Below are 18,284 nucleotides of genomic sequence, written 5' to 3' on the forward strand. Positions count from 1 at the left end.
CAGGGAAAAAGCCGGTTGCTGGGGGAGTGAGGAAGAAAGGGAGGGACCCGAACACGGAAGTGGTGGCAGCGCCGGCGAAGCAGGTGGAGGCGGTGACTGCGACGTCTGAGATGAGAACCCCGCACCGAAGGGTGGGGGCTTGCAGGCAGGCCTCAGTCTTAGAGGACCTACATGAGGTGCCGGAGTGGTTGGGTCTCCCTTCTCCAGCTTAGCGAGCACCCAGAGTGATGGCGGTGGTGATGGCGGCAGTTACTCGGACAGCCCCAGTTAAACTGCGCTCCGAGAGGTGAGTGGGGGAAGGGTGGTTGCTGCTTGGCCTTGCCCAGCGGGGTCTGCTTCTACTTTCCGGGCGCTCCTCACAGGCAGCCATATCCGGGTCCCCGTACGGGTCCAGCCCTTCCTTGGGACCCGGCTAGAGAACGAGATGTTTGGGCATGTTCTTTCGAGAAAAGGAAGCTGAGACCCTTCTCAAGCCTTTAATCTTGGCATCCTTGGCGCCTTCATCTTGTCATTTCTATACCGGTAAAGGAAGTAAGACTTAATCTCAGTTCATGGTTCCTGGAGGTCTGGCGTGTACATTAATGCTTATTCTATAGGACATTTTACATATATCCCTTAAGAAGAAAGTAATTCGGGTTTCCCTATTCAGACCCCACCTAAAGTTCACTGAAGTGCATATTTAGATGAGCTAGAACTAAAGTATATTGTTGAATACTTCATTCGATCCTTACAGTCTTTGCTAAGGTCTTGGCCATTAAGTTTATGCTTTGCTTGGGTCTTCATGTTCTCCATGTTGGGAGACCTGTCTCTGATGAAAACCTTCACAATGATATTTTTCGTGCTACCCACCTTCTAGTCTCAATCGGAACTTGTTTATGACATAAGAGAAACGTTTTTCTGTTGTAGAGTTTTCCCCATTGTTTTTCAGTCTAGTTCCATTGGGAAAACTTGCAAACAGATTTAGACAAACCGTGGTATAGTTCTTACCGTGGTGGCATTGTGAAAGGTGTTGCTTTGAGTACTAGGGCTCCAAATAGGCTTGCTAGACACTGAGGTTTGGTACGTGAATGAAGAGGAAGAGTGGTTGGCTGAAAAAGAACTTGGGATTTGTGGAAAAATAACCAACCTATCCTTGATTTCCCACAAGAGCAAAAGATACCTGAGATGATTCTTTCCGAGTGACTTAATTTTATTTGGATAGCATTCGTTGTTTAGATAGACTGATTTCTAATTTTTTTAAAATCCAATATCACTGGATAGACTGGGGTTCAAGAAGAAGTCCGATAGTACACCAAATAAATCATCGTGAGATTTCAGTGTAGTGCTTTTCAGAGCTCAGCATAAGAAGAATCTGCCAATTTGGAACAAGATTTATAGCTATAAAATGCCGTAACTATAAAATATGTTAACACCATGTGACTTCGAAACTATGAATGGTGTTTGCGCTTCTCTCCTTTCACTCTGCTTTAGCAATGAACACATTTGATTCATAGGGTTTTTTGTTTTGTTTTGTTTTTTTTACAAATTTCACATGTATGGAAAGAGCTTGGGCCTTAGAGTTGAACAATCCTAGATTTTAATTTTGACTCTGACAGTTACTCGTGTGACCTTGAATATACTTCTTTACTTTTACTGAATGTCAGATTCCTCATCTCTAAAATGAAGATGACACCTTCTTCCATATATAGAAGATACTCATGGATGTATAAAACTAATTGTCTTGTGTTATTAATGGGGTACTTTGGGTGGGCATTTAATGGTTTCATTTAAAATGGAGTTGTTTGAATCATTATCCATTAAATTTTTTCAACTGTTAAAAGATGTATTCTTGCTTTTGCCAGTATGTTTTCACATGTCCATTTCTATTTCAGTCAGATTTTAAAAAGACAAATTTTAAAGTCCTCAGTGAATTCACAATCTTGGTGAGGGAAACAGACATTCAAATAATATGTACAAGACAATAGTGTGGTAATGAAATGTGTAACTTAAATCTTAAATTGCGTGGTTATTTAAGATAATATAGCTTTTAAAAAGAAACCAGTGTAGCTGTCCGTCACCAATGTGGGTGTCAGGTGCATGTCTCATAGGAGTGGATAGCTGAATGAACTCACTGAAAATCATGCCAAGGTCGCAGCTTCGATTGCAGTGAAGGTTAGTTACCGTTTCTCTGTTGTGACCATTCATAGTACCCTTAGGCTCACAAATATTGTTGTTCTCAAGGACAGTAGGGTGAGAAAGCATGAATATATTACCATTCTACTTGTGGCAGTATTCTCTATATAAATAATAATGTCATATAATCTTAGTTTATCCAGGAGGCATATCAGTATTGCCTTAGAGAGTTTTTTAAATTCCTTTTTAATAAAATATGTATTGATATTTGATGTAAAAATTATTAATCCTATGAAAGATAAGGCTAGAAGAAGAGAGTAATAACAAAACTGAGAACAGAGTATTGAAAAAAAAAATTGAAGGCAGTTTAGAAATCTGAAGATTTTTATATCTCTGAAAGTGTCCTGAATCTTACCAGCCTATTTAATTTATTTTTGGGGTAAATAATACTTGTGCATGTATAAACTTTCTAAGGTATAAAAGGGAATACAGGAAAGTCCTACTCTCAACCTACCCAGTTCCGCTGGCCAGAGACAGCTAATATTTGACTCTTGTGTTGTTACAGTGGCAGTGGATCCTTACTACGGCGAGACAGATATAATCATTGTCTTATGAATGAAAAAAACCAAGGCTGAGAAAGGTTGTGAGTTGTCCAAGGTCACACACCTAACCAACTGTCTGAACTAGAAATAGAACCCAGGTCTATTAACTTCTGATCCAAGTAGTCTACCATACTGCCTCTCCAAGTCATAACTGTTGCCATAAAACTTAGAATTTAGTTTTATCAGAACATGAAAACAATTTTATTTAATTCTAGAATAACATTATACTAGTTTGTAGGTAAAACTTGTTACCCAAGCTTAAATGTAAGCATACGTAGTTATCATAAAGCAATGAAAAGAATAATCTATGATCGTTTTTTTTAAAAAAAAAAACTTTGCCTACTGTTACTGTTGAAACCTGTTTATTTACTAAGTTAGCTTGTAAGAAATTTTAAGTTTGGTTATTTACACCCATACTACTTTTCAAGAATTTAAAGCTTAAAAACACTTTTTAAAAGAGCATGTTTAGTATCAGGAGTAATAGAAAGTGCTTTATGATATCTCAGAAATGCCAAAGCATCCTCAGCCTCAGGTTTTTGAGATATGTTTTTGTCTGGATTTTCTAGCCTTATATGTAGCCTTTGTTTCCTTTCATTCTTTTTCCTTAATTTTGCCACTTTCCCATCTCTCATTTTTAGAAATTAGCTTATTCTACATGGAAGGTTCTGAGAAGACAATGTATTACAGAACGTAGTATGTATTCTCATTAAGCTCAATGTATGCTGTTTTCATAGATTTTAATCCTGGCAGTAAAAACATGGGGCAGCTGACAGTATCCAGATTTAACAATGTGAACACTGAAGCTAAATGAGATTCTAAAAGTCAGGAGAGATAGCTAGTAAGTGACAAAGTCTAAATTTTAGATCATGTTTGATGATTTAGCAACTCATGCTGTTGTTTCATCTGCACCATGCTTCATTTTTAAATATGGTATAGTGAAAAACTAGGTTGTTAATTTTTTATAGATCTTTATAACTTAAAAATTTCCTCTTCAGACTAAATTGTACTCATAGGAAGAAAGACTACAAGGAAATTGGCCAAAATGTCTAAATTGATTGCCTCTAGGTAATTGAATTACAGTTTTTTTCCCTCCTTTTTGAACTTTTCTGAATGTTCCATGTATTTTATAATGAGCATATATTATTTTTATAATGAAAAAATTACAAATTGAAAGGAAGAAGTACATCTGTACAATCCAATTTATTCTCTAAGAGTCACAATCGAATATCTTAAATATTCTGGTTTCTAAGATTCTGTTAAGGTTCTTGCGCTTTTAATTTAAAAAAATTTTTTTAATAAATTTATTTTATTTTTATTTTTGGCTGCGTTGTGTCTTCATTGCTGTGCACAGGCTTTCTCTAGTTGCGGCGAGCGGGGGCTACTCTTCATTGTGGTGCATGGGCTTCTCATTGCGGTGGCTTCTCTTGTTGCGGAGCACAGGCTCTAGGCGGGCGGGCTTCAGTAGTTGTGGCTCGTGGGCTCTAGAGTGCAGGTTCAGTAGTTGTGGTACATGGGCTTAGTTGCTCCGCGGCAGGTGGGATCTTCCCGGACCAGGGCTTGAACCCGTGTCCCCTGCGTTGGCAGGTGGATTCTTAACCACTGTGCTACCAGGGAAGTCCTGGTTCTTGTGCTTTTAGAAGTTTATAGTGCCAGCTCTTAGTTTTCTGTTCACACTAAATTAACCCTCTTCAGTGACAGGTCCTGGACATTTCTCTTTATCTTTAGCTAGCATGCTCAGGGAATGTACACTTATTTTAATGTTAGCCCAAGTTAATGTTTCTCCCACAGTTTCTTCCACAAAACGGTTCTATGATGAGTTAAATAAAGGAAACTGTGGCTTAAGCAGGTTTCTTAACTGAAGGACCTCTTGGAACCTTTTGCTGAAGGTGCCTTGTAATCTTTCAGAGGGGAAGTGATTCCCAAACTTGTTTAATAAGGAAACCTCTGTTTCTCTAGAACATGTATATATTAACATCTTTTAGCACTAGTGTACACAGGAGTTCAGATTGGGGGACACTGACTTAAGCAAAATATAATTAGGAAAGTAGGTGGAGAAAGTTTGGAGAAGGGAAGGGAAGGAAGGGTGTAGTGGTGCTAATCAGTGTGTGTGTGTATGTGTGTGTGTGTGTGTGTGTGTGTGTTTTCCCAAATAAATCTAGTTAAGTCCCATGAGCCATGGCTTGGTAGCATGAAAAAGGAGATATTTTAAAATATTTACTGGAAAATGAACCTGTATTGCTTTCGTAATGAGAAAAAAACACTTTATACTTCAGAGATGTTTCTCATTTGAACAAACCCATTTTTTATGTTTTTTTATTAACATTCCGAGGAATTTACCTCTCTTGTACTATCCAGTATATTCCATTCATGGACTCTTAAGTGTTCCCATAGAATCCAACTCAAATATTAGGCTATGATCAAACATCAAGGACTCTAACCCACAGAATCCAATTCAAATAACATGGACTGTGATCAGAATGCATTCAAGGAGTTTTGGGGACACATAATGGCAGGTAAACTTTGGAATCATAGATTTGATAAGGTAGTTCCCAGGGTTAAATAACTACCAGAATAATAAGTTATTTGTGAATTCTTTGTAGTATAGTAAATTATTCTTTATAACTTCAAATTTAATATTTACATGAATTCTGGCCTTAGGTAGACATCAGCATTGTAGACACAGTAGTTCAATGAATGATTAATATGTACAATAATGCTCTGTTATCCAACATCATAGAGATACAATGAAGTGTCTAGATGAAGTTTAACCCTTTAATTACTGGCTTTTAAAAAAGTTTTCAAGGAATTTGAATTAAAATCACCTTCCCAACCTTATTCAAGAGTACTAACTAAATGTTATTTAAATCTGTTGTTAGCATAGAAGGGTCACATTGGGTATTAATTCGTTTATCACTGTTCAGTGCAATTGATTATAGAACCTGGGATCAAATGGCTAGTGAATCTGAGAACTTGATTTTTTGAAAAAGGTTTAAATAGACTTGCTTTAGATGTTTGCCTCTTGCTCATTAAGAAATAACAATAAAAAAAGTCACTGTGTATTCCCCAGGGCATTGTAACTTAGATGCCTTCATAAAAAATTAATTATTGAATCAAGAGTCAAAGCACTTTCTCCCAAGTGATTCTTTCACCTTCTTTTAAAAAAAAAAAAAGCTTCTTTGCAGTTACTAACAAACGTTGATTTGTGAACACTTTTCAAAGTATCATCGTTGATTTCTATACTACATAAAGTTGGTACTAAAGTCACTTTTTTTCTATTTTGTATCTCATCTACTTCATTTCTATGAAGTTTGTATAAAATTCCAACAATTAATGATAGGGTATTTGAAAGGACTCATTCAGATTCAGAACCTTACACTTTTTTTTTAACATTCAGATTTTACATGTATAGGCAAGACACCAAAAGCACTTTTATAAAACTCATTTTTAGTCTTTAAAAATAAAAAAATTTTTCACTAAAAGTAATGTTAACACACATTGTAAAGCAATTATACGCCAATAAAGATGTTTAAAAAATTAATGTTTTTATTGAGAGCAATGTGATTGAATTTTTTTAATTTTATGAATTTTGATTTAATGCAACTTTTGGAAGAGATTAGAAGATCTTTTGCCATCTGTGTAAAGTGTAAAGATGCGAGAGTTATATGCATCATGCATTTTTATCATTATTGTAATAAAATCATGTGATAGTGAAGGAAATTCTGAATATCTTTTTTTCTAAAAAGATCTCACCATAGCATAAGTTTTTTTTTAAGTTACCTGAACCATGAAGAGACCAGTTAAGTGTTTTGTTTTGCCTTTTTTCTTAATGTATCTGCTAAGTAGCTTCTCAGAGCCACTTATTATCCCAATAAAGGTCATCAAACTTAGAACACTTGTCATTTTGTAAAAGAAAAATACATAACTTGTCTTAAAATTTCAGCAACTTAAGTACTTTGCCCTGAAATAACTAGCAAACCTCGTGTGTTATAAAATTTCCGTGATCGTGTCTATTTACAAAGTATTGTAAAGATTCTCTTACCTAAGATAATATAATCCACAAATGTATTCCAGCAACATGGAATCAGTTGCGGTGCACTAAAAGTGCACAAAGAAATGGAGAGGGTTGCCATCAAGTCCTTAGCTTTTTGGAGCTCCCACTCTTCCCTCAGGAGTAGCACCTCATCAGACAAATAACCATCTCACAATGAGTGATGGGAACGTTGTCAATCATATGTTCAATATTCATAAATTTTAAGTTTTCTAATTTTTAGGCAAGTATAAATAGAAGTTAAATTTTCTTCCTACTTTGAAGATTACAACATTAAGTGACATTCTGGCCCATATAGTGATACGGTATGTTTTACCATATATATATATATATATATATATATATTTTTTTTTTTTTTTTTTTTTTGCGGTACGCGGGCCTCTCACCGCCGCGGCCTCTCCCGCTGCAGAGCACAGGCTCTGGACGCGCAGGCTCAGCGGCCATGGCTCACGGGCCCAGCCACTCCGCGGCGTGCGGGACCCTCCCGGACCAGGGCACAAACCCGCGTCCCCCGCATCGGCAGGCGGACTCCCAACCACCGCGCCACCAGGGGAGCCCCACCAAATATATTTTTTACCATAACAATTTATAAAAGTGGGACTTCTGAAGCATGAACTCAGTTTTCTATCACAAGAATGCTATGTAAAATTTATATAAGGCTGTAGTTCTTAGATACAAAAAGATAACCAGTCAAAAGAAGATTTTCTATGCATTAACTCTTTAAGTATAGGTAAATGTGTGGAAAATTCATCTAGGGCAATGGCATTTTTTGCTTTATTTTATGGATCCCTGCAGCATTAGCATATGTAAGAACAGTTAACCTAAAATCCAGAGATACTTGATGGATTGCTACCTATTATGTATAAGTTGGTAAGCCTTGCTAAAGTAAATCTGTTATGTTAGCATGTAAACTTGTATAGAGTAAGGCTGGAGATCAGTTCTCTGAGGGAAAATGTCAAATTGTTCTATAGCTTCATGGTCTGTTGAGTTTCAGCTGTATTTAGTGTATTGATCCTTTTTCATTTTGAAACATTAGTTATCATCCTGAAAATTATATTTGCTCATAAACTTTATAGTTAGCATGGGCTAGAGACAGAGGTATTTCTGTGATTTTTTTCCTTTATGGACTATTTCTATAAAACTGGCTTGGGCACTATAATAAAACATATGTAATATCTGTTTCTTTTTTTAAAAAAAGAAAAAACATGTTAAACTTTATTTTATACTTGGTACATTTAGAATCTGAGCTAGGTATATACTTCACATACATTATTTCATTTAATTCCCACCAGCCTAATGAAATAGATAGCATCAGTATCTCCATTTTACAGATGAAGAAACTGAGCTTTCAAGGTCATATGGCTAGTACAAAATAAACTGGGCTCAAACCATATTTCTAATGTCTGCCATCATTGTGCTATGGAACTGCATCCTTGTCATGTACATGTATAGAGATACTGAAAATGTTATAATGGTTACTGCTGGGTGGTAGGATTATGGATAGTTTTTACTTTTTTCTTCTTAACTTTTAAGTTTGAATTTTTCACAGTGAGTGTAAAGTACTGTTATTTTTATTTATGGTCATCAAAATGATATGTGTACATAGGTTCAAGTTAAATTAAGCTGAAAAGCTTAGATAAGCTAAGTAATGCCGCATTCCTCTCCTACCCATCTCAAAGGCTTCTACTTTCATAATTTGTCTTTCTGATATTTATCTTCACATTTCTAAATCATATGCTTATACTTCTCTCTTGATGCATCAATTATTAGACATTATTGGTTGAGTTCCTCTTCTGATAGATGAGGATTTACCTCTCTTTTAGTCTCCTTACTCTCTTTCTATTCTCTTATTACACAAAGAGCCTTACGTCCTTATGTGGTTATATGAACTAGTTGCTCTCCAGCAGCGCCAAACACCCTGTTGTCTGGAAACTTCCCTTCTTAAGCATCCCAGGAATTCACATTTCCTTTCTCATATGTTAAATACCTTGTTTCCTATGTTATGCCATTTGTTTTAGGTTTACACTCTTATTTTAGAAGAGCATATCCTCCAATATGAGGTAAAATTGTTGTTACTTTGCATGTCTGAAAATTTCTTTATTTTATCCTATTTGATTGATTGTTAGGCTGGTTATCTTCAAGGTTGGAAACTATCCTCTAGCTTCCACTGTTACTTACTGTTGAGAAAACAGATGCTATTTTATTTACAGTCCTTTGTGACTTTTTTCCCTCAGGAAGCCTTTTTTTTTTTTTGTCTGAGTTACATACATAAGTCGATTGATTGAACACTTAACATGAGGTCTACTCTCTTTAACAGATTTATAAGCATACAATACTTAGAGTATTGTTGTCTATAAGGTAGGAAGACTTAGGTATCACCTCTTTATCTCTAGGGTTCTAACATTATAGAATAATGTAACTTGGTGTGTATTTTCCCTTGTGCGGGGGCACTCATTGTGCTCCTTCTGTATGGAGACTCATATCCTTCAGTTCTGGGAAATTTTCTAATATATTTTCTTTTATAATTTCCCTCTCCATTTTGTTATTTTCTGTGAAGTTTGTATTGATCCTCTAATTTTCTTATCTTCTCTGTCTAGTTAACCACTTTTTTCCTCTTTCCTATTATTTCCTCAGCTTACCTCCAACTTTCCTATTGAATATTTTTTTTCCTGCAATCATGGTTTTAATTTCCAAATTTTTCTTATTCTCTGATTGTCCCTACCTCATTTTATTCATTGGTATAATATATTCTTTTAACTTGGAAGAGATCTATTTTATTACCTGCTGCTTTCATGGTTACTTTTTTCTCCAAGTTCCTTGTTTTATTCGCTTGTTTATTTTAGAGGCTTACCTCAAAAGTCTGGTGACATGCCATATTCTAGAGTAAATGAAGCACAGCAGTGCTGCCTGAAAGCACTATGTAAGTAGGCTGGGCTTATGGATGGATGAGCTTCACAGCATGCTTGGGTGGCCCTCCAGCTTTTCATTGGAGGATTTCCAGTTATCAGCATCTATAGGTCTTTTCTCTTTGGCCATTCTGTTTCTCCAGCATAGTATCTTCCAGTCTCCTATTAGAAGGTGTAAGTTTGGTTGCTGGAGTTCTAGAAGCTGGATGGAAGAAGGGAGCAGGGAATTTTCTTTCTGATTTTAGTCCCAAGCCTCCCATCTATCCTCACCATGCCTAGTATCCAAAGTCCTGAGCCTCTCTGGTTCAGCTTCTCCAAATAATATTGATAAATTTCCCATCTCCTCTAAGTATGAGAGTAACAACCAGAGACATCTAACTGCACGTATGCAAATTTTCAACCTACCTCCCCATTTTCTGCCCTGTTCTCCATCCATACGTTCTGTAGCACCTCGTACCTCTAGGTGTCCTGGACTTTGCCTGCTCTGTTGGCTTGCTTCTCATCAACGTTGCCTTTATGCCTGGTGTCACCTTCCTCTCCACTGCTGAGTCAGTCATTGCTCCTCTGTTCATTTTCTGTCCTTGTATTTTGTCACTCAGGTTATAGATATCTGCTAGTTTCATTGAAGATGAGGTTTGTTTTTATTTCTCATTTTCCCTTGTTTTGGGCTGACTTCTGAGAGAAAGATGGAGCAAGAAGATTTTCACATAGCTATTTTAAACTGGATCGTTATTTCTTTTATATAATTAGAGAAAAACAAAACTATTTTCTTTTTGAGAGGAAATCAAGTTATACTACTCATTAAGAAATTTAATATGGAAAGCAGCAATTATAACTAAAGGAAGCATTGGAATCACTAAAACAGTTTATAGGAGACTTGGTTGTTTTTGAAGGCAGAGAGAAGTTAAGAGCTAGCAATGGAAGCAGGCCCTGGTAAAGGTGGGAATGTCATCAAGAGCAGAGGTACGGGGTGGGATAGGGAGGGTGGAGGGAGACGCAAGAGGGAGGATACATGGGGATATATGTATATGTATAGCTGATTCACTTTGTTATACAGCAGAAACTAACACACCACTGTAAAGCAATTACATTCCAATAAAGATGTTTTTTAAAAAGAGAGAGCAGAGGTACAGACTTAGCTTTGATATAGAAATAAAGGAAGATGAAGATGCTCACACCCAGTGGAGTAAAGTTGATCATAGAGTTAATAATCTGCTACTTTAGTATTTTTTTTTTTACTTTAGTATTTTTAAAGTAAATAAAAACACCAGGTATTTTAAACCTTACATGATAACTTTTCACATTATTATGCTGAATAAAAAAGTTGAAAGTATGTAGTGTTAACAAAAAAATATCTGCTTGGGGCTCCTTTTTAATTTTTTATTTGAAAAATACAAGTGTAAGCTGTTAGTAACTAGTGTCTCTACTGACTCTTCATATACTTCAGCCTACTTTGTAGCTTCTGCCTGTTTATTTTTGTTCAGTGGAATTTAGTCAATGAACAACCACAGCATGCTGTTGAATATAATTTTGGTATACCAAGTGATGATGTTTCTTTCAAATTTAGATTTTCAAATATTTTTTCCCTGTGGATTTTAAATTATTACGTACCAGTGAGCTCACTAAATCAAAATAATAAGTATAATCACCCGATGCTATTCATTGTTTAGTAATGGGGTACTTTATATGGCAAGCCTGTGCCATTAGTTCACACTTTTAAGCACTTCCCAATTATATTGGCCTCTGCAGATGCTTGTTTCTAAACCCTACTGCTATGAAAATGGATTCACATAGCTCTAAACATTTACTTGACTGTTGGGATTGTTAATGTTCCTCTGATATAATCAGAAGCTTAATCACGACCAGAATGTTGAGTACAACTGATTTTCTCAGTCTCAAAATTCAACTTTCATTTGTAAAATATTTGAGATTATAGAATCCCTCCCCCCAATTCTGGGCTTAAATCTTTTTCCATCTAAGAATAGTTAAGTAGTTTCTACCTATGACCAATCATTACTATTAGTCTTAATAAAACTTTATTTACATTATAAATTCTAGTATAGCTAGCCAATTTCATAGGAAAGGCATTGCCCTATAGAACTTTATCTGCTTGTTTTTTGAAATTATCAAGAAGAATAGGGCTTTCCTGGTGGCGCAGTGGTTGAGAGTCCGCCTGCCGATGCAGGGGACGCGGGTTCGTGCCCCGGTCCGGGAGGGTCCCACATGCCGCGGAGCGTCTAGGCCCGTGAGCCATGGCCAGTGAGCCTGCGCGTCCGGAGCCTGTGCTCCGCAGCGGGAGAGGCCACAGCGGTGAGAGGCCCGCGTACCACACACACACACAAAAAGAATATAAGGAAGTGTATGTGTGTATAAAATAACAAATTTTTGTCCAATTCCAAATTTTCTACAAACTGCCTAGACTGATAGTGAAGTTGACCAGATATTTAAATGAGTTGACAAAAATTGCGTTGGGAATTCTTGCATGACATTCCTACTATTCAGTGGTGATTATTTATTTAATAAATTCTTAACAGCTTTTATAACTTAAAACTGTTCATATTTTCAATCAATAGGAAAGAAAACAGAGAGAAGGAGGGTAGTGGTCATCAAACACCAGCTCATAGGTTTCTCATCTCTTAACAAAGAATTTCCTGGTCTGCTGTGAAATTAAAAAATAAGGGGAGGAGAGATTGACATAAGATGTACCTCAAAACCGGAAATTGTTCACATTTCAGACATATATTTTGGCTGAGAGGATGCTTAGCTTTTTTGATTCACATCGAAACTAGCTGTGGGAAAGGAACTCAGATTCTTGACTCCATGGCACTATGGAATTATTAGCATAAGGTAAAGTAGTTTATTTAAGTGGGAACAAAATATCTTGGAACTGCCTTCCAACATTTCTAATAGTTTGTTTTTAATGTATAAATTATCCTTTTTCATCTTTTCATCTTATGTATAATTGGCGCTTGATATATAATCTATACAATGTTAATGACAAACGATTAATGATCTTTTTCTTCCTTAGATATATCCAGAAAGTGCCCAGAAGAAACATTCTACCGGAAAAACTGAAAGAGCAGTATTTATAACACTGGAATTTGTGGACAGTTGGTTAAAATGGCAGAAAATAGTGAAAGTAATAGTAAAAATGTAGATGTAAGGCCCAAAACTAGTCGGAGTCGAAGTGCTGACAGAAAGGATGGTTATGTATGGAGTGGAAAGAAGTTATCTTGGTCAAAAAAGAGTGAAAGTTGTTCAGATGCTGAAACAGTGAGTGCTATAGAGAAAACTGAAGTTCCTTTAAGGAGCCAAGAAAGGAAGCACAGCTGTTCATCTATCGAGTTGGATTTAGATCATTCCTGTGGGCATAGATTTTTAGGCCGATCTCTTAAACAGAAACTGCAAGATGCTGTGGGGCAGTGTTTTCCAATAAAGAATTGTAGTAGTCGGCACTCTTCAGGGCTTCCGTCTAAAAGAAAAATTCATATCAGTGAACTCATGTTAGATAAGTGTCCTTTCCCACCTCGATCAGATTTAGCCTTTAGGTGGCATTTTATTAAACGACACACTGCTCCTATAAGTCCCAAATCAGATGAATGGGTAAGCACAGACTTGTCTCAGACTGAATTGAGGGATGGTCAACTAAAACAACGAAGAAACATGGAAGAGGTCAACTGCTTCTCACATACCAGTGTTCAGCCCTGTGTCATAACCAATAACGATTCTTCGGGTAGAGGTGGTCCTGGGACTGGCTCTATAATGAACCTGGCTTCAAATAACAGTATAGAAGATAGTGATATGGATTCAGATGATGAAATTATAACACTTTGCACAAGTTCCAGGAAAAGAAACAAACCCAAATGGGAAATTGATGAAGAAACCCTGCAACTGGAAACACCTCCTAAGTACCATACCCAGATTGATTATGTCCACTGTCTTGTACCAGACCTCCTTCAGATCAATAATAATCCATGTTACTGGGGCGTTATGGATAAATATGCAGCTGAAGCTCTACTAGAAGGAAAACCAGAGGGTACCTTTTTACTGCGAGATTCAGCACAGGAAGACTATTTATTCTCCGTTAGTTTTAGACGCTATAGTCGTTCTCTTCATGCTAGAATTGAACAGTGGAATCACAACTTTAGCTTTGATGCACATGATCCTTGTGTCTTCCATTCTCCTGACATAACTGGGCTCCTAGAGCATTATAAGGACCCGAGTGCCTGTATGTTCTTTGAACCACTTTTATCCACTCCTTTAATTCGGACTTTCCCCTTTCCCCTGCAGCATATATGCAGAACAGTTATTTGTAACTGTACAACTTATGATGGCATTGATGCCCTTCCAATTCCTTCTTCCATGAAATTATATCTGAAAGAATATCACTATAAATCAAAAGTTAGAGTACTCAGGATTGATGCACCAGAACAGCGATGCTAGGAAAAGGGTAGGAACACGGGAGTGATTATATACATATTTTCATTTAATATTTTATTTTTCTTATTATGCCACTTTGAATTTTTCTACAGGGGCAGTTAAAGTCCAAAATAAACTTATGCCCTAAATTTTACTTCCAGATCAGTTTATTTTTCTTAGGATACAATAATTGTTTAACAATAATAATTGTTTAATAATTGTTACACACTAGGAGTTAATGGATATTTTTGACTAGGTGTTTGGTTTTTGTTTTTACCATGTAGATTGTATACTTAATTTTTTTCTTTTCTTAACTGTAATTTGCATATGATCCAGGGATATTTGAAGTTTGGTAGGCATTGCAAACACAGTTAAATAATCTGTATTTCATACTTTTCTTTAAAAGTAATCCTGTCCTTTCTTACATATAAAATGCTTTGTTAACCTATGCCATTGGCATTCCTATACATAAGATACAGTTTCCCATCATCCTTTTCATTTGGTTTAAAAGTCTTCAGTAAAGCTGAGTGTGTTGTAATTTACAATCCATACTAATGTAATTGACTTCTATAATTTACTAATAGGGATGTTAAAGGTTAGCAAAATGGCTTAAACTTCATGTGTTTTAATTTTAAATATTAACTGTAAAGCAGAATTACTAAATTTGATTAATCAGGTCGGTAAGAATCAAATGAGGACATGATATTTTGGGGGTGAATTTATTCTTCTATAATGTGGCATGGTCATTTATTATTCCTTGAGTAGATCTTTCTCTCAAACTAGGAAGAGTTACCATCTTCAGAACATAAGTATTGTTCCTTTCTCACTGGAAGCTTTAAAAATAATGATAACACTATTAGTAACTAGTAGTTACTAAAGTAATAAAGCAACTAAGGTTTTTCTGTATTTACTTATGAACTGTTGCTTCTGCTTAGCTCTGTTTTAGAAACTCTGAGCCTGTTAGTTTGGAGAGATGCCACAGTTTATATAAACAGCCACAAATTTCCATTGGTAACCAAAGAGAACTAGGTAGTTTTTCATTATTTTGAATTGAGCTTGAATAAAGATTCAAGAAGTAAACGTGGAGCTCAGTATTCAGGGAGCTTAATATTGGTTTTGATCTTCAGGTTCCAGATAATTATTCCTGTTTTCAGAACTAACATGTCTTTAGTATGGCTTCAAAAAGGAAACATTTTGAGAGCTACGTGGCTTATGCCATACTGAACAATACTGGGCACCAGGCGTAATATTTTGAATTTAACATCCCCAGAACGGGGAAGTATTTTTAGAAATGTTATATAATAAGATAGATGGAATGATAGCCTACTCTTCTTTTTTAAAGAATCAGTGAATAATAAATATCCTAGACAGTTATTCCTTCTGGTGAGTTGTCTACCCCTTTGTACAAGTTGGCATTTTTAATATCATAGTAACTGATTTCTTGATGCTAGTTTAGCTCTAGTAGGAAGCTGCTTCTACATATATTGAAAGAAATTTGACTCAGATTTCCACGTTAGAATAGATGTTTCTTAAGTATCATTGCTTTTATGTTGAAGTAGCATTTCCCTTTCCTGCAGTTCTGCTGATAACATAAAGATGGCATTTAAAAATAATTGCTTTAAAATAACTTTTTAGCAATTATCACAAAATTAAAATCTGTTACCATTGTCTTCTAGCATATTTTTTTCTCAGTGATCTCAAGATTGTCTTGGTTCCAGTGAGGGTTAGCTATTAAAATGGCACCTCTCTTAGCAGTGATGAGGCTCGGGATATCAACACCAGTGTCAGGATAAATATCTCTTCTAAAGATGATACTTCCCTTTTACAAAAGTGGGACAGTCTCATACTACCTCATCTTTATTGTGGCGCTTTTGTAGATCACTGAGAAGCTTATCTTATTTACCAATATAGCACTTCCTAAATGTCCATCTTTGGTGAAAGAAAATTAATAGTATGGTAAGACTCTACCCATAATTATAGTTTTTTATCAGAATTTGATATTGAGACTTTCTGTTTCTATGAAACAATATTGTTTTAAATATTTTTCTTTTAAAAATAACTTTTTATCAATACAGAAAAACCTAAGGAATGACTAGCTAGTGAATATTCTGTTAAAAGGTAATTTTATAAAGAAAAATATTACATTGTCTTTTATAATGGTAAAAATTAGTATTTATATGAAAATCAAGATCTAAGTAGCCTTTCGTATATTCAGACTGGTTGCTTGTGATATATTTTCTCTGGCTTTCTTATTTTTTCACCTTCAAGGTATTGATAGCTGTTAACATTTTCAAAATACTGCCATTTATATAGCCTTGAAGTAGGTGATCTAATAAATGAGAGCAGGAAGGAGACTCATATACGCTGAAACGGTTTGTATTTTTTCCTTTGGTATTTGCTACAGAAAAGAAATCGGGAAAGTAGAAATGTAAGATTTGAGAAAGGAATTGTTTACCATGAAGGAAAAAGAAGAGTAATAATAAATTTTTTAAAGCGTGAAGGGATTGGAATTTAGAAAGGTTTAACCCTTTCTCAGTGACTTGTGGACACATTTGGAAGAGCATTCGGTATTCAGAAACTTAACTCATTAAAAATGTAATTACTGAAATTATGTATAAGTAAATGAGTATAAGTTTTGAAAGGAACAATGTGGGGAGATACAAATATATCAGGTTGGCCAAAAAGTTCGTTCGGGTTTTTCCGTATATGAAAAACCCGAACGAACTTTTTGGCCAACCCAATAAATTTTGTAAGTTGGACATGGTGAGCGTTTGAAAAGTGTAAATTGCAGGGTTGAGAAAGCATTCAGCATGGTGGGAATGTGTGGCACTTACTGGTGAGAGAGGATGGGGCTAAAAGAAACAAAATATTAAAATTAAGACCTTAGGCATTACCTCAGGGGAAAGCCTTGATAGTGAAAGGGGACTACTTGATCACTAATAGCTAGTCTGGACCAGACACTTAAATGTGCTTTGGGAATCATCCTGCCCTAACCAGGAAATAAACTTGACTTTTCTATTTCTCTCTGAAGCTTTCAGGAATACCCCCAAGCCCCCCTCTCCTTTTTTAAGCTACAGCATCTTGATTCATACTGTAATTCCTGAAACATGCTGAATGGATTTTTTAGGTTCCTTGAGCATTTTTGTATGAAGAATCATATCTGATCTTTCTGTAACCATGCCATTCACTTAAATAATTCACAGAGGGAAGGGTTTAATTTAAAGGAAGACCTAATAGGAAGAAGATTAAAGGAAGCTTTTAGTCAGTCTGTGGCTAGATTTATTGATTTGGTGATCAGACCTGTGTTCCTTCCTGAATGTCAGCTAATGGCAAACTGTGGTCAAAAAAATGGCTTTCAGCTAAAAGTTTTGACTTCTTATTGTAAATAATATAAAGAATGTCTAAGTCATTAGAAATCCTTTTTAGAAAAGTAGAGCAAATGTGGCAAATAGGACTCATATCATTATACAAATTACATTTCTTTTTATAAGAAAAACACAAACCATTATCATTTATTCATGAGCCAAAGCCATTAGGAAGATAAATCAAGTTATCAGCTTCCTGTCTGTCTGAAGTTTGGACCATTTCATAGATCCATGTAATAGAGAGCTTCCTTCCTATGAAACAAAAGCCTTGAGACCTAACTCTTACAAATGTACTCTTAGTTTGCATTAAAAGTCTTTTTTGTCACTTTTAGCTATAATCAGAGTCAAATACGTTATATATTGATTTTGGTAGAGCAAATTTCACAGGAAGTGGACTTAATTATATAACATTCCTGGAGATAACACAAGGGAAACGGTGTTTAAATGTAAAATAGATTGTGTGTTAGGTAATTTAATGCCCAAATGAATAAAAGATTTTAAGTCAAGCAGATTATTGTTTCTACTTTGGAAGAAAATCTTTACAATCTTAGTTTTACATAATCAGTTTTACATCCATTTTTATTTCTAAAGAATGAACAGAAAGCACAAGAGGTTTTTCTTTTTTAATGGTCTACTAGAAATGAGCAACACTACAAGAGTCTGTCTATACTATTCTTAACACATTAGATATTGGAGACAAAATGGAGGTAACTTTTGGAAATGGTTTGGCTTCTAAATAGAAATGTAGACTAAATAGAATAGTAGACTAATGGATATAACCCAATGGAAAGGAATTTAAGGCACATGACTCCTGTTTCAAATAAAGCCGGTC

General features: G+C 35.6%; 1 protein-coding gene across 2 annotated transcripts; it reads left to right on the forward strand.

Annotated features, from left to right (window-relative positions):
* Positions 1–5: 5 nt before the first annotated feature.
* On the forward strand, positions 6–17,572 carry SOCS4 (suppressor of cytokine signaling 4). 2 transcript variants are annotated; one of them, XM_089907727.1, is made up of 3 exons: positions 6–286; positions 2,678–2,752; positions 12,697–17,572. In XM_089907727.1, the coding sequence occupies exon 3, from the start codon at positions 12,789–12,791 to the stop codon at positions 14,109–14,111; it is 1,323 nt and encodes a 440-aa protein (XP_089763853.1). In that variant the 5' UTR covers positions 6–286; positions 2,678–2,752; positions 12,697–12,788; the 3' UTR covers positions 14,112–17,572. The 2 variants fall into 2 exon arrangements, with proteins under 2 accessions (XP_089763853.1, XP_022426225.1); XM_022570517.3 differs by lacking the exon at positions 2,678–2,752 and having other exon boundaries at positions 7–286.
* Positions 17,573–18,284: the final 712 nt, after the last annotated feature.

The sequence above is a fragment of the Delphinapterus leucas genome, chromosome 2 (genome assembly GCF_059928025.1).
Source record: "Delphinapterus leucas isolate spDelLeu-1000000601 "Yukka" chromosome 2, BTC_Dleu_Yukka2, whole genome shotgun sequence".
Taxonomy (NCBI): domain Eukaryota; kingdom Metazoa; phylum Chordata; class Mammalia; order Artiodactyla; family Monodontidae; genus Delphinapterus; species Delphinapterus leucas.

What these genes read in the sequence shown, in the direction of transcription:
- SOCS4 (XM_089907727.1), top strand. Translation starts at nt 12,789, where the DNA reads ATGGCAGAAAATAGTGAAAGTAATAGTAAAAATGTAGATGTAAGGCCC.